The sequence below is a fragment of the Streptopelia decaocto genome (genome assembly GCF_964273445.1).
Source record: "Streptopelia decaocto genome assembly, chromosome: 7".
In the NCBI taxonomy this organism is placed as follows: domain Eukaryota; kingdom Metazoa; phylum Chordata; class Aves; order Columbiformes; family Columbidae; genus Streptopelia; species Streptopelia decaocto.
Window position 1 is genome coordinate 50,005,882 of NC_138661.1, and position 21,450 is coordinate 50,027,331.

The 21,450-nt window shown below is 46.3% G+C and overlaps 1 protein-coding gene across 1 annotated transcript in view; it reads left to right on the forward strand.

Moving 5' to 3' along the window:
* The window catches only part of PNPLA2 (patatin like domain 2, triacylglycerol lipase), a 31,589-nt gene extending 12,071 nt beyond the window's left edge, over positions 1 to 19,518 (forward strand). The window contains exons 2-9 of the mRNA XM_082057646.1: positions 5,150 to 5,382; positions 5,551 to 5,616; positions 9,609 to 9,818; positions 10,740 to 10,800; positions 11,723 to 11,890; positions 12,284 to 12,416; positions 13,071 to 13,193; positions 14,036 to 19,518. Coding sequence (XP_081913772.1) covers positions 5,150 to 5,382; positions 5,551 to 5,616; positions 9,609 to 9,818; positions 10,740 to 10,800; positions 11,723 to 11,890; positions 12,284 to 12,416; positions 13,071 to 13,193; positions 14,036 to 14,300 — 1,259 coding nt within the window. The 3' untranslated portion in view covers positions 14,301 to 19,518. The remainder of the gene's footprint in view (positions 1 to 5,149; positions 5,383 to 5,550; positions 5,617 to 9,608; positions 9,819 to 10,739; positions 10,801 to 11,722; positions 11,891 to 12,283; positions 12,417 to 13,070; positions 13,194 to 14,035) is intronic.
* Positions 19,519 to 21,450: the final 1,932 nt, after the last annotated feature.

Sequence of the window (21,450 nt, forward strand, 5' to 3'; positions counted from 1 at the left end):
AATTATTTTCTAGATGTCAGCTTGCAAGCTTTTGTTTTGGTGCCTCCTTTTTACAGCTTTATGTTTTTGTGCTGGTAACAGGATTGTGTTATAATAGGACTGTATAATCTCCTGGGAGAGACCAGGCAGGTAAAGTATGTGCATTGCTTTCTCTTGGTATTCAGACAAGAGGCAGGTGCAGGAGCTGCGTGTGCTGAGCTGGAGCAGCCTGAGGATTTGTGCCCAGCAAGAATGTGGGACAACTCTCTGGAAACCCACACTCATCATTATAGACTGGCTTTTAGCTCTTCTATGGATGAGGTACAGACAGCTGAAATAGCAAGGGACAGGCAACCAAGCTAAATTAACCTTGAGGGAGATCATGCTAGTCAATTCCTCTGACCCATGCTATTCCTAAATTCAGAGCTGGACTAAGATCTACTAATGGGAAACATGAGAACTCCAGTAGTGCTCAGCAACCATCTGAGTTGAAAATGGTGTGAAGATTGTAGCTGGGGGCTCTTGCAGGGACCGTCTGTGCTGAGTATCACACAAACATCACTCAGATAGCTAAGCAGAACTTAAGCAGCTCCAGAATGAGATCCCTGGTTACAGTACACAGGAGCTGGCTCCTGTCCTGAAAACCATGCAGTCAAAATAGCTCGGTTGTGCCTTCCCAGACTAACATGCATTGGGCTTTCAGGGTGCTGGAGGAATGTCAAAAGCACCTGAACTTCCTTCTGCTAGCTGGCTTCCTTTCAAAGCTTTTTGTGTTGGTGTGTCTGGCCAGTCTGGAGCTGTATCTGGGTAATGGGACTGAGGAGAGAGGAACAGTGCCTCCTGTGTTGCTGATGTGTAGGAAGGAGTCCATTTGAATTCTTGTTGGTGTGGAGTGAGAAGCAGGTTTAGCAAGGATCTGCACAGTTCTCTGCCTGCCTCAGTAGTCCAGGCAAGGTGACATCTGCAGTCAGGGGTGTGACCTCTGACTGTGCCTCCTACCAGCAGGGACAGGAGATGCTGTCCCTACACCCATCCACTGTCTGTGCCATCCTCTGTTCTCCATCTCTGTTGGAGAGCCTTTCCTTTAAACTTGTGTCCTGTTTACTGCTGCACTAGCCAGGGAGCAGGAATGTCCCTGGCACAGAGGGTGATCTTTGTGCCAACGTGAAGCTCTTCCAGAGGGAGGTGCAGTGTCGCGAGTGAGCCACAGTCACAAGAGCTGCTGGGTGGAATGTCCAGAATGCCCTTCTCTCTCTTCAGCCTGCTCTGCTATTTTTGTTTGTGTGTTAGGCTTCTTTTTTTTTTTTTGTCAGTTGAAATACTTTATGGGTCAACCGTGCCTTTGTTTGACAGATGGATATCAATGTGGTCGAACAATAACAGGTGAGCATCATGGTACTCTTGGTGCAAAAGCCCTGCAGATATGGGTCCAAAGAGGCCATTCTTTCCCACTAGTCACCCCTCCTGCTCTGGGGTGTTTAAGCTTTGCAGTGGTCCTCATCCTTGTGTGTTGCACAGACTTGAAGTAGCCTTTCTGTTTCATTTTAGAACTCTTGGCTGCAGTTAAGGGTCTTCCCAGCAGCCTGGCAGACGTGGGTTTTAGTGATTGATCTTCAGCTCTTCTCCTTTTCCAGAGTCAGAGTAGCACCAGGCTGCTGTGGCTGGCGGTATTTGAATACAGTTATAAATAGCACATGCTGCTTTATTTCTTTTCAGGTTAGAGGAGGGTAGTTTAAGGCATGTGAGGCAGTAGACATAGATACTGGGTTATTTTGGAGTTGAGCATGACTGGTGGGGGTGACAATAAGCTATGCCAATAAGCTAATGTGAAGCTAGCTTGACATAGCTTAAAAATGAAATGCAAACTAGTAACTGCCTTCAGGTCTTTTCCCACGGGCAACAGTAATTTGCCCCTTTTAGCTGCCGCAGAAGGATCACAGATGAACCAGCAGAGGTGGAGCAGCTGGCCTCCCTTGTCTGGCAAGGAACATGTTGGGGTGTTTCAGGACACAACTATCTGATGCTCCTTTGTATTATCACAACTGAAATTCAGATAAGGATGATGGCCCTGTGGTACTCGGGTTCAACACCCATTGGGGCAGCAGTGGGGGCAGGGAAGAAGGGGAATATTGCTTTTCTAATGAAAATGGAATATTCCACATATTAATATAATTTTAGAAGAAAAGGCTTAGTAAATCTGTATAGGGGGAAGTGTTGAATTAACTGGTTGCTGGGAGAAGAATGAAGTGTTTTCCCAGAAAGCAATACCAACTGTTAGAGATTGTCTCTGCTCCTCAGTACATATCTCAGTAAGTGAAGAGGAACTTAATTTAGCTTTTTCACATGACCCTGTGTGACCCCGAATCACCAGATCCATCAAAAAACACGGGAAACTTTTCTGAGGACTGGAATTGGCACGGAACTAGCCCTAGTAATAATTAACAGCTTGTAGGTGACCTCTGTAGGACTTGTCTCTCTTGAACACCTCTCATTCAGCTGCTCCCTCTGGCATGCTGTGAGCAGAATTTGAGCTGGTTTTCCTGGAATAGCACTTCTGGTAGTTACAGGATTAAAACACTTTCACCTCTTCTCTCTCCTCCCAAATGTATTTCCAAGAGGGCTTGTCAGCTGTCATAGATCTAGCTGCATAAACGTGACTCCTTTGGCTGAACTCTTAGCTAGCCTTGTTTCCAGGAAAGTGGTGGTTCTTCAGATCACCCTGTGCTGTCTCTTCCCGCAGAGCCATTCTGGACTTAGCTTTGGTGCAAGTGAGCCAGCAAGTCCAAAAAAACCACAGCTGCCCTTAAATTGAAATACATCAGAAGCTCCTGTATGTTGACCAGTATTCACATGTGTATTAAAAAAAACCCACACCCAAACCCCACAAACAAAAACCCACCACAAACAACAACAAACACCCAGAAAGTATTCAAAGACCATAATGGCTATTTAGCAATAACTATTTTTTTTGTCCTCTATTCTTTTCTGTGCCTCCCACCCCACTTGGCTGTGAAACAGGCAGCTGCAGCCTAAGTCTCTCCTCAAATGCTGAAACAGTCTGTTTCCTGGCGTATTTGGGACCTAGTTGTTTTGTTTTTCTTAAGCAACTTCTAGCTCACATTTTAGTTCGAACAGTCATAAGCTCAATTTAATTGCAGTTATTTTCAGTATTGCTGTCAAATCTTTCTGCACATTGAGATGCCAAGTCTGAAAGCGTCATTCTCTAAACACCATCTCTAGGGTGACACCTCCCCAGAATGACCTATGCCCACAGGGTGTCTCCCCTCGGCTCAATATCTGCCTTCCCACTGGCTTTTTCAGCTAAGTCAGGAACTCCCTGCAATGTACTCAGTGGAGTTTCCTGGGCTCATGTGATGAAGGTGCTGGGCTGGGATTCATTCAGGATTTGGTTCTTTTGCAGTTTCTTTGTGTGTTTCCTCCCCTTGTCAGATGTAAAGGCATCTTAGGAAGCATTACGAGTGCTAATGTCATGGTGCTGATAAAATGTAATTTCTGGGAGGCCGACTTCATTTTGGGAAGGATGTTGAACCATGTGGCTACTATCTGGAACAGGCTGGGCTCAATGGCTTACTGCTAATTGAGTAAATAAGATCAGAATTAGGCTGCTAAACCTTGCTCTAGGACAGAGCAAAAGACTGGGATTATAGTGCTAAAAATTGCTCCAGAGAGGGGAACTTGGATTTTCTGCTAAGTTGCTACCTCACAGTGCCTAAAATCCTGACCCCAAAGTCATGGTTTATCTTCAAGGGTCCAGTTATGTGTGTGCTTGAGCTACTGGTGTTGATGGGTTTCCTAAGCAAAGAACCACGTTCACAGGCTGTGTTCATAGAAAACATGTTGCTGGTACACGTGTATTGCAAAAGAGTGGGATGTGTCAACATAGCATCGAGGATGTTGTTGCTCTTATCTCCATTGTATTTATTAACCTGGGTCTAACTTGGGTTCTGCTACCTCTTTTCTGCAATTGCAAGACCAGCTGCAAAAGCAAAATAGAGGGATTTCAAGTTGGCTTTAACTGGTAGTCTTTCATCTTTCTCCAGGAACTGAACTTCAGTTTGACTGGAGAGAAGTCTTTAGTTGTGAAAACACATCTCTTTTCTCCTGGTTTCTTTAATTCTTCCCCTCACATTCTTCTTGCATGTATATTCCTGATGACCATGAGAATGCTGTGATTGGCTGCTACTTAGAGCAACTGTCATGTATCTCACCACGGCTAGATGTGTGTGGAAGCAGCAGTCAGTGTGCGCAAAGGGCAGCACACTGGGTGCTGAGGGTTTGGCTTGGGTTGATGTTTTTGTTTTGTTTTCTCCCTTCCCTCCTTTCCCACTGGAGAGCTCTGATGCTCTTGCCAGAACCAGCTCCTAGTGACTGCGGGATAATGGGCTTAACAGATGCCTTCCTTTTTGTGCAGATGGGATGTCTCCTCTCCTCCAAACCCAGCTGGGTCAGTGTGTGAAAGGGTCAAGCAGGCATGCCTTTGAATCCCGATTGCCATCAGTTTAGCACTGTGGAATCAGACACAGAAGGGATGGGATGCCAAAGACTCTGCAGGTGGCACTAAGTCACTGATTCCCTAATGGAGTATAATGTCTGACTTGCTCACCTGAGATGTGGCTGACATTCACAGCAGAGCTGGGATCACTTAGCTGGAAAGCGCCGACATTCCTGTTTATTGGCACTTTGCTTACAAGCAGATGATGTTTTTTCATGTCAGAAAAAAGAAGATGCTTACTAGAAAAGTTTTAGTGGAAGATGTTTTGAAGTGAATTTAGCCATAAGCTCAAAGCTGTTAAAGCATCTTTCATCTGTTCTTTGTTAGCCTGTGCTTTTACCAGCCCTGCGTTGACCAGTGAAACAGGATCTAAGAAAAAGTGTGAGGCCTAACCAGTTGCATGTGGTCTTTTACTTTATAAAACATTTGTGAGATGAGGGTAGCTCTTTGCATTGTGATAGTATGAAGGCCAAGATAGCAAACTTCCATGACTTGTATAACACTGCTCACAATAGCTTCTTGTCTTGAGTTATATATCAGCCAGTGGGGAGAAACCTCTGAGTAAAGCTGTGAATGAGGTTTTTCTGTGCCTTATTTTGTAAAGAAGGCTGGTCTTACTAGGGTTTCAATGGTGCATTTTTCTTTCTCTCATTGCAGGTGAGGCTGGCGCCAGCATTATTCGAGTGTCAAAAGAAGCCCGGAAGAGGTTCTTGGGCCCACTCCATCCGTCTTTCAACTTGGTGAAGACCATTCGGATGTGCCTGTCCAAAACTGTGCCAGAGAATGGGCATGAGGTTGCAGCAGGACGTTTGGGTATTTCCCTGACGCGAGTCTCTGATGGAGAAAATGTGATACTGTCGGACTTCAATTCCAAGGAGGAGCTGATCCAGGTGAACGGAAAATTACTGCAGAGAGCTAGGCAAGATCTGCATGCAGTTTTGTTTTGCCTTGGTCTCCAAGTACTGGAGTAGAACTGTCAGCACACACCAGTGTGGTGTTCTGAGAAGTTCAGTAGGCTATGATCTGCTTCTTATATTCTGGATCTCTTTTTCCCTCAGGCCTGTATCTGCAGCACCTTTATTCCTGTCTACTGTGGGCTGATACCTCCAACCTTGCGTGGAGTGGTAAGTAAGACTCTAAGATTCTCCTTCATTAAATCATGTACTAATGAATAAGATGGCAGAAATGCTGGTACTCAATTTTGGCAGTCTTATTGTCTGTCTGCTGGCAGCAATTAGCCTGAAGAGGCACAATAAATTCTCAAATAATGGCTTCCAACAGCGGGTGCCTCTTCTTTCCACTACTGTCTGCAGTTGGCTATAAATGTCCCAAAGACTAGAGGATTTAACATGATAGTAACAATCTGGGCAAGTGCTGGCTGACTTAGCAGTTGGTTCTCTCTGTCACTGAGGCTCTAACTCTCTACATGTGGAAAGAACTTGGATTCAGGATAGAAATAATGAGTGTAGCCCCTCTCCCACATGCATGACACTTTCTGCTGCCTGCTAGAGCTTTTTTTAACATCCTGTCCAAAGCTGTCTGAGCAATTTCTCCCTTCTGTGTTTGCATGAAAACATTTGAAGGCTGTGGGGAGCTGGACTGTCTCTGAATATTGTGGTCATGCTTAAGGGCCTCAGCTGAGCTCGGACTTCCTTTGTGCTACATAGATTAATGTGTATGTTAAAAGCCAGTTTGTTTGCAAGTAAATAAAATCATAAAAACATTTTTGTAGGAAGAGACCCTTGAGACTGTGTCCAACCATAACCTAACTCTGGTACTAAACCATGTCCCTGAAAACCTCATGTATATGTCTTTTAAACGCCTCCAGGGATGGTGACTCAACCATTTCCGTGGGCAGCCTGTTCCAGTGCTTGACAACCCTTTCCATGAAGAATTTTTTCCTAATATCCAATCTGAACCTTGCCTAGTGCAACTTGAGGCCGTTTCCCCTTGTTTCTTGCTACTTGGGAGAAGAGACCAACACCCTCCATGCTACAGCCTCCTTTCAGGTGCTTGTAGACAGTGATAAGGTCTCCTTTCAGCCTCCCTTTCTCCAAGCTGAACAGCCCCAGTTCCTTCAGCTGCTCCTCATAGGACTTGTTCTTCAGATCCTTCACTGGCCTTGTTTCCGTTCTTTGAACTTGCTCCAGCACATCGGTGTCTTTCTTGTTGCAAGGGTCCCAAAACTAAACACAGTATTCAAGGTGGGGCCTTACTGGCACCAAGCACAGGGGGATGATCACTTCCCTAGTCCTGCTGGCCACACTATTCTTGATAGAAGCCAGGGTGCTGTTGGGCTTTTTGGCCACCTGGGCACACTGCTGGCTCACGTTCAGCTGGTCGTTGACCACCATCCCCAGATCCTTTTCTGCCAGGCAGCTTTGCAGCCACTCTTCCCTGAGTTTGTAGTGCTGCCTGGGGTTGTTGTGACCCAAGTGCAGGACCTGGCACTTGGCCTTATCCCAACTGGATTTGGCTCCATTCACCACAACTCTTTTGGCCCGGCCATCCAGCCAGTTCTTTACCCAGTGAAGTGTACACCCATCCAGGCCATGAGCTGCCAGCTTCTCCAGGAGGATGCTGTGGGAAATGGTGTCAAAGGCTTTACTGAAGTCTAAGTACACAACATCCACAGCCTTTCCTTCATCCACTAAGTGGGTCACCTTGTTATAGAAGGTGATCAGGTTGGTTGAGAAGGACCTCAAGTACCAGAAAATGGAAGGGTCAATAACTGACCTGTCAACACACACTTAGATGTGAACTGTAGCACGTGGGTGAGATGAACCCCTAACAAGTATCAAAAAACTAATTGTCAGCTCATGTGAGTAAGCAGCCCTGTGCATGGGCGGACATGATAAGGGAATAGAACTGGGCACCCTAGAAAATACCCCAGCCCATGAACCATTCCCAGAAGCTGCATCTGCTTGTGTCTGCAGGCAGCTGGGGCCTTCATCCTCTGGCTCTGTGCTGTTGGAGGCTTTGCAGGAGATTGGAAAGTGGTTAGGCTTGGGTTGCTGGAGGTTCAGGCAAATACAAAGAAGTGGCGACTGATCTTTAGTAAGGAATAGTAATTGGTGTTGCTTGGGAAATGGTGGACCAGAGAGCGGGGTCTGCACATGTATTCCAGGATTTTAATGCAGTGAGAAGGCTTTGCCTGACAGCCTTATTGTAGTTAAGCCTTCTTTCTAATGGCATCCCTGCACTCATACTGCCACCCTTAGGTAAACGTATGTTTCTGCATCCTTACTGCAAAACTAGTAGTGTCTTAGTTAAGTGGCCAACAATCTTATCTCCATCTTCTTTGTACCAAGTGGGTGCTACCTGCCTGCCTGTGTCCTCTTCCCACTCAGCCTGTCATGATCTCATCCTTGCAGAGGGAGTCAGTCAGCCATCCCCAACTCTAGCTGCTCCCAGCATGGCTTTCAGTAGAACAGCTTTGGGGAGATGACCACAATCACAGTTTGCTATATGGTTGCTTTTTGCTTGGGGAAAATTGATGCCCAATTTAAAAGGGAGCAGGGGTTCGACTGATTTTTTTTGTACCTCATTGTCTAGAAAGCATCCCGTAAGCAAGCGGCGTGTTCCTCTTTCCAACAGGGTCTACTTTGCCTTGAGATTAATCTATCTCATCCTTCCACTTTCTTCAGTGCCCAAACCCAGGTGGTGTAGGAGTCTCTTAACTATGTCTGTCTTGATATTGTGTTTAGTGAACGAGGCCTGACATGAGGATAAAATGCCTAGTGCTGCTGTATTCTACACTGTAATTACAAGCCATTTCCCTTGAACCTGTAGGCTATATTCAGAGGTATCCTGAAGGTTTAGTTTGTCCCCAAGAAACCTGCTGTGCAGTCCACCCTGACCCTGTTGCCTCGATGTGAGCTGGGTTCTTACAGCTGAGTTTGATTGCTTTCAGCCCAAGAGCCTATGAATTGTTCCCCAGGCTCACAGAAGCTCCTTGAAGAGGTCTCTGCCTGTCTGCCATCTTTCAAGAGAGAAAAAAGTGCAAAGCACCCTCCAGGCAAAGCAGCTAGTGTTTTCCTAGGTATTGTATATCAAAAGATTGATGTTGATGGTCAGTCTGCCTGTGAGACAAGGCAAAGCATGTTGCAGAATGGAGCAGCTCCTCTTCTGATCAGCATTTCCATGGTCTGCCTGGGTTTAAGCTCCACAAAGTCTCTCCAGTGGAGAGCTGGAAGATGTTACAGCTGTTGCTTATGAGGCCATGTAGTTCCTGTATGAAGATTTGTATTTGAACCTATCCAAAAGGAGGGGTTTCGGGCAGCAAATGGCAGCATCAACCCTGATACAGAATCAGCAAGAGTCTTCTGTAACTGAGGTTCACAAGAGCCTGCATTATTGCTCTTAAAGGTCTCAAACTTCCTGCTCTTTTGGCTTAACCTTTTTATCTTCTGCATGTTGCTTGTTCTGCCAAAGGCCTGTGATAGAGATTGTCTCGCTCAGCTCCTTGTGCAATTTTGGTATTTCAATGAATGCTTTGAATTGAGTGCATTCTGCTAGGGTTGCCTTTTCTGCAAGGATGACGCAAATGTGATTATGGTACATAGATACAGAACATTCTCTGATAAGAGGGTACCTGTTAGAAGCAAAACCCAAGTCCCTTGTACTCTGTTATCACAACACAGCAAGCAGATTCCAAGTGTGTATGCCTGTGTTGGGATTGCTGCTAGCAACAAATCAGCTGATTTGCTCTTGGTTAACAAATCTTATGCCAGTGAGAACTTGTGTCTGAGCTTATTAATTTTAAAAACAAGTGAAAAATTACACATTGTCACAGTGTGGTTGTTGGTGTGTCATATTATTTAAATGGACCACAGTCAAACCCCATAGGAGATATATGTCAGCAGTCAGGCAAGTGAATATGCCTTTCTCCTTGAACGCTTGTGACCAACGCAACTTGGCCATAGGAAGAAAGGCACATAGCAAAAGGAGATTATAGACAAGATGGCTGCGCTATCACTGGGTTTGACTTCTCCAGTGCTGCTGTATGTACTCCATTCTCTTCCTAAGTTGTTGGCACAAATATGAACAGTGACACAGTAAAAAAAGCTGCTTAATCAGTTAAGAATACAGAGTGCTTAATTTTTCTTGATTTTAGAGGTATGTTGATGGAGGAATTTCTGACAACTTGCCACGATATGAGCTGAAGAACACGATCACGGTGTCTCCATTCTCAGGAGAGAGTGATATTTGTCCACGGGACGGTTCCACAAACATCCATGAGCTAAGAGTCACAAATACAAGCATCCAGTTCAACCTTCGCAACCTCTACCGCCTCTCAAAGGCCCTGTTTCCTCCAGAGCCACACGTGAGTTTTCTGGCAGCACCAGAACTTGGGGGCAAGTAGATAGGCACTGGCTATACTGTGCACTTTAGCAGAAGAAGATTTCAGGAACTGCTAGTTTTGTATCTCTTGTTTGTCTGTTTTTTAACCTTGACATTATCAACCCAGTGACTTGGCAAATCTTGGCCATCTGCACAAGGTTGTATACATGGCTTGGTTTTCTTTTGCTCCTGGGAGATCTAGAGTTTAGGTGGTAGCAGTTGCTTGGAAAGTATTCCTGTGTTGCTCTCTCTAGAGTAGTGTTTGCCAGGAAGTCAGGCTCACTGGTAAACAAGGATTATCAGCCATCAGAACCAATGTGCTCTTGAGTGTTTTAAGGTCAGGATGGAGGTGCCAACCTGAAGACATTGACTGTCTCCTAGAAAGTGCTAGTAGAGCAGGTGGTACTGCAAACAGCTTTGCATAATTCTGAGCAAATGCAGCTTCAGATAGCCCTGGCATTTGGGCATAATAAGCATGCATTCATGCATCGAATTACTTGGACAAACTTTTTTCTGCCCCCTCTCTTGTCTTAGCTGGCTTTATCTGCAAACACAGTGGCTCTTCCTGGCATCTGCTAGGATGTATTCTGGGCTGCTTGCCAGAGTAACTTGCTGAAGGTTGACCACAGCAGCATCAGCTCTAGATGGGGAAATGAAGTGGCTGCAACTCTAAGCCTGTAGGGTAGGATTCCAGGTGTCCCTTTTAATCCGAATTACCTTGTGATTCCCATATCCAATGTATTTATATTATATCTCCCATTTCTGCTCAAAGCCTGAGGAGACTTGGCCTTGAGGTAGCTCAGGAGTTGGAAGAATTCCTCTCAAGCCAGCAGTGAGCTGGTTGGTTGCTCTGCTCAGCCAGGCAATCTCCAAATGACTTGCCCTTGCCTTCCTCTGCCCACAGGTACTGCGGGATATGTGCAAGCAAGGCTATCGGGATGCACTGCACTTCCTGAAGAAGAATGGTAAGGCACTGGGTGCTTGTACAGTGCACTGACTTGCCTCTCTGTGCCAGACTGGGTGGCTTGGCTTTGTGGATAGTCAATAATCCATATAAAAGCTGGGAAGGCAGAACTGATCTGTGTGTCAGATATCAAAATATGGAATTTCCATTTAACAAGTCTAATTTAGCACTTCAGGAAGCAGAGGTGGAATGGACACACTTCCAGGGAAATGCAGAAGGACTCTAAGCACTCTGATATCAGAGTGTTACTTTTGGCACAACTGGGCGTTGAAGCTACTTAGTACGTGCTCAGTGCTATACAAACACAGTTGTTAGGCATTGGTGCTGTTTGGACCCCTGCTCCTTTTTATGTGCAGCTAGGGTATGCCTAATGTGGCACAGCAGTGCAAAGTGCAGGCATGCCCTTAGCATCCCCCTCAGCAGTTTGACACTACTGTCTCACTCTCTTCTACCTGCAAGTGCTGAACTTTCTTGCCTCCCAACTGTTGTAGCAGGTTGAGTTTGTGTTTAATGCCACCTAGTGTCACTTTGCAGCAGATCGAGCACATTTGATTGCTCTGTGATGTATACCTTACCTGGAGAAGAGCAGTCAAATGGTTGTGTGTGTGTGTATTAAGCTGCAGAAGGGAAATCTTGCCTGCAAGACTGGTGACTGGCAGACTACAGCAATAAAACACTGCCAATCAGCACCCTGTGGTACTTAAAGAGGGAAAGTTAGAATATCTGGTGGGGAAAGAGTGGATGATCTTCAAGCAGCAAGGTTTCTAACTTGTGGTAAACATTACAATAGATGTAAACTAAAGAGGCTGGGTATGCTATCTGTCTGAGGGGGATTAAGGTGAAGTGAGGGATAACACTCTAAAGGTGAGGCAAGGGCAGCTAGCTAGTTTATATCATCCTTGTGATATGACTTCTCTTTTCAGGTCTCCTTCATCCTCCAAGTCCTGCCCGTTCTCTCCTTGCCATAGAAGCCCCTGCAGGAGATAAGGAAGAGGAAGAAGCAGAAGCTGACGACCAACTAGATGACAATACTGCTCTTGCTGTTGTTGAAGAGCACATCTTTGAACATTTGCCTCCAAAACTGAACCAAGGTATGATCCAAGGGGAGAGAGCCCAGACAGTCTTCCTGTGCTGCCTGGTCCATTCAGAGGATTACTGGGATGTGGGTATTGCCGGTGGTTTGGCTTGGCTATACCCAGGGATTTAAATGGCACCCACTAATGGTTAGGAGGAGTTGGAGCCTCTTAGATGTGGCTGGGCCTGTGGAGGCTGAATTGGGAGAGGGTGATTCATTTGACAGTGTTCTGCATGGTAAGGAGAGGAGGGCATCTTGTTGCTCAGTGCTTTTGGAGTCTGACAAAGCTAAAAGCTGCTGTTCTCAGGAGTGGTCAGAGAAGTGCTACAGTCTGAGTAACTTCTGGGGTATGGCAAGGAAAGGGATAGTCCCACTGGGGGGATTCAGCCATATTCTCTTCTGTCTTCAGCTCTTCTGGAGGCTTGTGCTGAAAGAAGAAGCTTCTTGACTGATATCACCAACATGCTGCCTATACGTGTGGCCACGGCAATGATGGTCCCCTATATGCTGCCTCTGGAGTCTGCAGTTTCCTTCACTGTCAGGTAGGCTTTCAGCTGGTTCCCTCAGTCATTTTCTTCCCAGTGCGGTGGAGCATGAATGGACAGAGTAGGAACCTCTACCTGCAGTGCCAGCCTCTCTGGGAAAAGAGTTCCTGCCACTTACCAGAAGTGTGGAAAAAAAAAGCCAAACCAAAACAAACTTTTCCTGTCTGCATGTGGCATTTAGCTACAGCCAAAACTTCCAGCTTGAAGGAAGATGGCTGTGTGCTGTAACTTGCCCTAGAAAATGGTGATAAATTTTGGAGCCCAGAGAGAGACTTCTGGGGGTAGAGTAGTCCTGACCATTTCCAGCTCTACGTTTAAATGGCTGGAAAGACAGGTCAAACTTACATCCTATGAAAAGTTTCTGGAAGGAGATAGTTTGTGATAGAAAGGCCTAGGGAAAAACACTTTCAAAATATGAAAATGGATGAAAAATATGGACAGTGAAGTCACAAAATATAAAGAAAAATTTCTTGGACTGTTCTCATCCTTCACAGCTTCTCCCGCTTAATTATGTGAATGGTGGTGTAAATGGCTTTTAATGCATTTGTCACTAAAAATAATGAGTAACCATTGATAGGATGCAAAACTGGCATTCTTTCCATCCAGTCCTTTGTGTGGCCCAACTAATGTTTGTCTCCTGGCTCTTCCCAGGTTGCTGGAATGGCTCCCAGATATCCCTGAGGATATTAGATGGATGAGGGAGCAGATGACTGAAATCTACAACTACCTTGTGAAGAAAGCCAAGAAGAAACTTGGTAGCCATCTTTCAGCCAGGTATGGCTGCTTTCCTCCACAACACTGTTCTGGAGGAGCCTTCCATTTCTCCTTTTACCTTTGATGTCTACAGACTTTGTTCCATTGGAGCAGAGCAATTAAGGCACAAATTGACCAGAAGGATTTACTGCCCAACCTAAAATGCAAATCTTGGTCTCTTGTATTCTTTATCTGTTGGATAACTCAGCACATGGTGTCCTTCCCTCTTCACATTACAGGGCAGACCCTGTAATGAAGCTGTTCCTGTAGCAATAGGGCAGAAGATGTATATCTAATTAAAACAACATGCCACCTTATTCCATGCTCCCTGTATAAGACAGAGATGCTTGTCTGTGTGGCATTTGCTGGCCCAGTGTCCCCCAAAAGTTCCTTCCAACAGGTATTTGTATTCAAAGCACTGTTCTGCCTTGATCTATGTCTGGTTTAGGGTGGGGAGAAACTAGGGTGGCCAGAAAACACCAGAGGGTTTCTAAATAAGATGGAGTGCTTTGGGTCTGTGTGTGTGCCTGTCCTTCTGAACTGGAATCCCTACAGTAGGCCAGGGCTTGAGGCTGAGGCAAGACTGTGTTGCTTGGATGAGAATAGGAAACCGTGTGTTACAGCAGTAGGCAGAGGGTCCCAGCTGTCATTTGGATCCTAGTATAAGGGAGTGATTCTTACCACAAGAGCTCATGTTCTGAGTAATCAAGAGATGTGAGGCGGAAAATGGGCACACACAAACTTCTGGCTAAGATCATGCAGTCAGTGGTTGAACAAAATAGCTCTGTGGTTCTGGAGCTCTGGTCTGGTGACCTGCTCGAGTCTTTCCGTGTACTGATTCTTTGCATGTGTTTGCCTTTCAGGCTCTACTATCACCTCGAGCTTGGAGAGCCCAAGAGCCTGCCAATTTCTTCTGCATTAGCTTCTGGTGAAGCACTGCCTATGTGGATAAGAAGCAACCGTTCCCTATCTGATGTTATGATGAAGTGGGAGGAGTACCAGCGCCAGCTCCTGCTGGGCTTACTCTGCATCAACGTGGACATGCAGGCCTCCCTCTTCCCTCGGGAAGGGTTTCAGATAAAGCTTCCACCTCTAGACTGTGCAAGAGAGTGCCTGCCACTCTTCTGAGCCTGCTGCGTGAGGGGATGAGGGTGGGTGGGAAGGGGAGTGGATGTAGGGTGGGACCGGTCTCATCCCTCAGTGGCGGGCTGCCCTGTGCTCCTGAATATGCTGCAAAGGGGATTTCCCTGGGATAGAGACTGGTGGAATTGACTGTAGCCATGCGTGGCCCATGGGGCTAGGCAAGGGATCTCTGTGTTCGAAGACACGTGATGGTTGATACCTTGCTCTAGACTTGTGTTGAGGCCTGGCCATTGCCCATGGCCAGGCTGATGCTGACCCAGCTGGGCTCTCCCAAATAATGCACTTTGAATTACTGTTGGCTTTTTACTGCCAAATAATTAGGGTGTAGATGATGCTCTCAAGTTCATACAGCTTTTAGCTTCCTTTGTTTTTTAGAGCATGAGTCTTGTTTTTTCTTAAATCATCTGACATCCCTTAGCTCTTTGTGCTACTGAAAGATGAAGTAACCTCTTGCCAAACCAGTTTTTCTCATGGCTTCCAAATCTCCTCTTGACTTTGTTTTTTGCTGAAGCTATGTCCTTTCCCCTGTCCCTTAACTGCATCCCCACTGGAAGCCAGAGCTGGCCCTGCTGCAGACTGCACTGGGACTGCAGAAGTGTAGAAGACTTATGTATTTGCCCTGATTCGTGTTGTCATAGTCTCTCCCTTTTTTATTTTTGTCCTTGTGGAACTGCTGCAGCTAGAACTCGTGAGTGTTAAGTAAGTCATGGAGCTTATTTTAAGGAAGTAATTTAGACAGATTTTTATATTTTTTTTTTTCCTAGGGAAATGTTGAATTTCAGACCCATTCCTATTACTGTGAATGGAATCAGTGTGGGGTTACCCTGGAAAAGTTCAGCCTGACTATCTTGGGATCAGCTTAGCAGCTGAAGCAATGTGAAGTGCTTGTAGGAAGGTGAGATTGTGCAGGGCATGTTATTTTTTTGAGTGGCTTGTGGTGGAGTGTCATATCAAGTGCTGGGGAAGTGACTGCCTCTGACAGGGCTTTGTTCCTTAAGGGACAGTACAACTGAAGAAAATTCCAAGTGAGTGATTCAGAAGGGATCTCCTGCCAAACTGAGACTTGGCTCTTTCGCTCAAATAGTTTGGACATTGAGGCTTTGGAGTGAGAAGGTTGTAGGCTTGTAGCTATACCATGCTCACAGCTTGCCTGTCTCACATTGTGGCTCACGAGTACAATTCTGCAGCTGGCAGTAGCAGGAGCATGAGAAGTAGAAGGGAAGTTCGGAGCATTGGTACACAAGCAGCCTGCTTGGAACAGGCTACTTTTGTCTTGTCCCTCTAAAGACCAGAGCTAGTGGGTCTGTAGCAGTGCAGCATTCTGCCTTGTAAGGTACCGCCTTCTCAGTGGTGGCCTGGTTGTGACTTGCTGTGCAGAAGCATAAACTCTGTTCTTCACAGGGTGAGAGACATAGCTTCCTGTGGGGATTGTATGTACTTTAAGTCCTCACACTGACACAAAAACAGCTCCTTGTATCTTTTTCTGCAGTGTGTCTAGCTGCATGAGGTGTCTTCTACCTTTCCTAGCACAAACAGTATGCAACTGGCCAAAACAACCATGTGCTGTCTTTGCTGGGGAGCAGGACAGGGTATCTGAAGCTGATTACATAGGCTACATGTGGAATAGTGGTTTATAATAGATTCTCTTTTGCACCTTTGATTTAGAAAGGGAAAGTAACCCCGGAAGTTCTACTAATAGCTGGAGAAAATAGTGAATCTGCTTGTTCACATCTGTATAACCAGCATGGGTGAGGTGGTGGGTGCCTTCTCCTACCAGCACGATTGTACACTGGAAATGGGTTTGAGTGTTTGTGGTAGAGACTGTGATCAGTATCAGGACTTTTCTGTAGTGGCTATTGCAAGCTGGGAGGCAATAGACTGGGCAGCTGTGATGCTAACCAACTGTCCGGGAGATGCCAGTGCAAATACGAATTTGTGGCTTAGGGTGTCACCCCACTGCCCTTCCTGGATATAACCTACATATGTAACACAAGGGCCTGCACATCTTATGAAGCATGCCTGCCCTTACGCAGTCAGATTTAGTCTTAAGCTAAAGGTAAGGTAGGTAAGGCAGTTAGGGAACAGGGAAATCACTATAAGAAGAGAAAAAAAATGGAGGATTCTGAAATGAGAATAGGAATATTGGGTTGTAAAACAAGTCAATCTTGTGATTGTCTAAAGCCTGCAGAAAAAGCTTACTGCTAGATGGATATAACTGTAATCAAAATGAACCAGCAACCAGCTACTGTCAGTGGGAGCAGGATTAATTTGATGAAAACTGAAACTGAGAAAAGGTGCTTATTTTGTGGTTTGATGTGTGATTTCTTTTCTTCTACTGCTTTGGGCTGCCTTCCTTGTGGGAATGGCACATGAACAGCTCCTGAGTTTGTCAAATGCATGTCTCTTGTCCCTAATGCACACAGAGCAATTGGCGAGAACATGAAGATATTTAGTGGCACGTAATGAAGGCATTTCATCCAGAAGCAAAACATCTGTGAGTGGTAAAGCTGGATAAGAAAAATCTTGTGCTTAGAAGCTGCTGCCCTTTTGACTCTGCCTCGTTTGTGCTAATATACAGGTGGAGAAAATGACGCAACTATTTTTATTATCCCTTCTTCCTGGACTGGTAAAACCACCAAGTGATTATGTAAACCACTAAACTATGAAACAAAACTATCTTGGCAACAGAGCATGCTAAGAAATCGCAGGTTGGCACCCTTGTTCCCTGGATCTCCTCTCTTCTCAGATCTCTGCATCAGAGCTGACTGGGCTGGTGCCACTGTCTTCTAGTGCTCTGATCCAGAAGGTTTGTTGGTTCTGGTCCATGTATTTCAAGAGACTAACCACGGTTTCTGGGAAAAGGCCTGAGTTTCATTCTGTTTCACCTCATCTGTCTCAGTTTATTACATTAACCTCTCAAAGATAATCTTTTGTACACTTTAAACTGTAAGCACAAACCAAAGCCTGGCTTTAAATATAAAGGTCTAGCTCTTCAGGGGGGAAACTCCTGTTTTCCCTATGCTAATTTGCAGGATGTGAACAGATACTGGGAAAGCACCACTCTGTATTAACAGTTTCTTTGCCTGTGTTTATTCCCCAAGTAATGCAATGGCTCTTGTGTGATATCTCATTGGCTTTATACATTTAATCTCTTCTAAAGAAATTGCAGATCTGTCAAAAATACCTCAGACTACCCTCTTCCTTAAGAGGTTTCACGCATTTGCTTGAAATTCTTTCTGCTCATTCATCACAGATTGGAGACGATGAAGAAAGTAGGGAAGATCTTCTTGCCCACTGATCCGGAAAAAAGGCTGTGGCTGCTTTTGAAGAATAGCTTTTTTATTATGCAATACTGTCTTGTCTAGATCAGACCCTACTCCTTTGAAGTTCCTGGAAATCTCTTGGTAGGCTCTGGACTAGATATGGAGGGGTTTGCTGTGATAGAAAACTGGAATTCTTCAAGCTTTTGTGCTAGGTGTACCTCATGGCTTGTATTGTCCTGCGGGCAGCAGTTGCTGATTAACCTGTTCTTGTCAAGATCATAGAAACAAGGTAATAATCTGTAGCAAAATGTGTGGCTGAGCAGCTCAGTGGGTAGTTTCCAGGGCCTGTCTGCTCTCCGTAGCTGAGAGGTCAGGTTCCTGCACCAAAAGTTGATCTTGCAGTCCATGTCCAATTGTTCTTATAGCATTCACTTGAACTCTGCAAGGGTCCTGACCCTTGCTGTTTCAGTGTTTCTCATGAAGGGTCTGCTCATTCAGGAATCCACTTTTTTTCCCTTCTTCCTGTGATACAGGTACTACTTGCTGCTTTTAACAAGGCTAATGGTGAGCTTCTTGTGCATCTAACTAGCCCCTAACCTGTACAACACTGTAGAGTTGTTTTTTGTTGTGTACAACAGGCCATATCTATTACATGCTCTGTAAGCCACAATGTGTATATGGTATGTTTGGTTTAGTTTGCTGACTGCCCTACTGTTAGTACTGTTGTAAGCTGATTTTCAAGGCATAGGAGAAAATACTTCTGACCACTATCTGTAGGACCTAGGAATTTTTTTCTCATGACTTTTTGGGGGGCTGTGTACCTGCAACACTCAGACCAGAGAATAAAAGAGGATCTGCTGTCTGACAGCCCTGGGGTATCCCTACTACTTCGTGCATATTCCCCAGAGTTTTTGTCAATTTTTAAAAATGAATCTAGTAATTCACTCCTTCCTCTGAGAGAAGAACTCTCACTTTCACCAAAGTGATTATGGGAGAAATACCTGATATTCTGTGCAAGTGTTTCCCTTAGGGGTCCATTTCTGCTAAACGCATGCTAGATGTGGAGGGTGACGGGGCTGAGTGCTGCCAAAGTCAAGAGGGCCTTGCCAACAGTTTTCTTAAGCTTTGTTTCTGTCTTCCCCATAAGTCAATGAGAGAATGGACCACCTCACCTGGCTGGCATATTAGCCAGTTTGTTCGTGCCAAACACACTATGTGCCTTTACAATGGGCTCTGGCCTGAATACCCTCTGTGTCCCTGCAGTGAGTGCACCAGGACTTGTTCCCCCCTCCTCTCCCTCCTGTCCCTTGTCTATCTGTGGGACATTCTCTGTCTCCAATCTGCAGGCAGCTCCACTGGGGCAGTCTCTTAACTGCATCTATCTCATTGTGTGGATCCACATCAGCCCTCCTGCACAGGGAGGTCAATCCTCTAGTTACAAACAGAAGACTTAGAAATGTAACTTTGAAATAAATACCTCTTTCAGTTCAGGTTTTCTCTTGCTCTTGAAAACACCATCTAAAGCAGCTCTTTGAGCTAAATGTGTCCTGGGACTCTGCTGCTGTTGCTGAGTTTGAGAAGATCCTTAAGCACACAATGCATGTGGAGGTCCTGTGGAAATTACTGGTGTCAGAGCAGCAACTAGACAGCAGCAATTAGTGATGTCAGAGCAGCAATTAGCAGCAACAGCATACACAAGTTATGTATTTACACAACAATGTCACCAAGTAGTGTTCACTGTCACTTTAAAAGTTCAGTATTAAATTGTTGATGCTTTTTTCCTCCTGTTTCTTTTTTCTAATGTTTTGCTGAAGAAAATGTAACTATTTATTTTGGCAGAAATATACCTTCTAATAAAAACTTTCTGAATATATTTACCTGGCTGTGGTAGGTTGCTTGCCTTGCCATTTAAAGGTTTATTAAATATTATTTGAATTCACTGTATGATGTGGATTTGTTTTGCTGGGCCCTATCCTGTTCATCCTATTCAAAATTGTCTCAAGGTAAACATGCATCAGCATGCGATGAATGGGGCATTGACCATGAAGTGAAAAAATGGTGCACTTTAGCCCAATTCTTACTTCCGCAAACCAAAATGCCCCAAGGGATATTAGTCTCTTCTTTGTTGGGCTTCTGCGTAGACCCTAGTTTCCAAGAGGAATTAACATTTTGTAGGAATTGCAGGTGGTTGGCACCTGTGAAAGGGTTAGTAGAAAATTATTCAGAGTTTGAAACTTTCTCAATGCAGGGAAAAACTTCTTCAGTTCTTGGGGAAATTGAGCCTTGTCTCTTACGCCTGTTTGCCAGTTGGTGAAGTAGATGATACTGGCTTGTAATGTGTTTCAGTTAGATACACAGGCTGCCCTGGTCACCTCCAGCTGGGGCGCAGGGAAGCCTGCAGGCTCGGGGAAAGCCAGGGCCTTGCCTTGGTACATCACTCCTCCGGTTCTGGGGCTGGGGACCCTGGGGACAGGGAAAATACCACCACATGGGTTGGGGTTTGTTAATGCAGGTGTCTGTTAGGTGCTGCGGAGCTTGCACTCTTTTTTAAAAAATCATTTTTCTAGTCTTTTGACAGCAGTGAACTGTATTACAAGCTATCACAGGACAGGTGCAAGTGCTGTAATTAATGTAATAGCATTCAGCTGATAAAGCAAACAGCTTTTTCACTTCTGAGGACAGCAAAATCCCAAACGTCCCAACTCGCCGAACTGATCTTTCTTCCATAAATCAGCCCGAGCGCCGGGCGATGGCTCCGTCTCTGCCAGGGGAGCAGCTGCGAGCAGGGCTGGGTGTGCAAGCCCCAGCCTGCGGGTTTCGTGTGTTGTGGGGGCTGTTTGGGGGTGGCGGTTGCCGCTCATTTCGAGGGGCAGGCGGAGGCGCTGGGAGCTGTCCCCGGGCGCCCCTCGGCGCGGCCGCACGGCCGGTTTTCCCTCGCCCGCCCGCGGCCCCGCTCATTTCCGGGTCGGGGCTGCCTGTAGCGCTAACGGCGGCTCCGCTCGCCCGCTCCCCCGGGCAGGGCGGCCGCAGGTGCCCGCTCCGCGCCGCTCCACTCCCGCTTTCCCGGATCAGGTAGGTGGTGTGAGGGGCTCCCTGGGGCGGGCAGCGCCGGCAGCGGCACCGGTAACAGCGGAGTGGGTGAGCTGAGGGCGCGTTGCCCCTGGGGACGGGTCTTCTCACCGGGGCGGCTGCCCCCCGACATTTTGTGCGGCCGTTGGTGCCCGGGCCGCCGGGCAGGACCCCTCAGGGGCCCGAGGCCGCAGCGGGGAGCTGGGCAGGACCCAGCAGGCGAGGTGTTGGGGAGCGGCTGCCCCTCGTCCGTCTCCTTCGTCCCTCCCCTGCGGCTGTGGGGAGAGGAGAGCGGAGGGCTGGGGGGACTCTGTGTGCTGCGGGGGTCCTTGCCTCTCCAGAGCATCACACCTGCCTCGTCCTCAGCTGTTGGTGGTCCCTTGCTGGCGAAGGACGGGTATAGAGGATCCACGTTCCTGTGCAAAGCCACGTCCTCTAGCACGCTCTGCTCCTGAGGCGTAGCTGTGGCGTTGCTGTGGGCAGGAGCGCTGCCCTGCTCGGGTGCAGGTGTGGGAGCTGCCATCCCCTCCGCCTTCTCCCCTCCTCTGTTGATCTGAAGGCTGCAGACTCCTTTGGGATGAGGTCCAAGGGCTTTGGTCTTGCATGATGGACCTGCATGGAGATTTTTTAAATTTAATTTTGTTTTTTTTCAGCATTTTCTGCTCAGGGAATGTTCTTTCTTGCCACAATTGAGGTGCAGATGACACTGTGCAGTAAAGATGTTTTGGGATCCTATAGCACCTGTGTTAGTGCTGCTTCTCCTCCTCTTTGAAGGGAAAAATACCAAAACGTTCCCTCTCCTG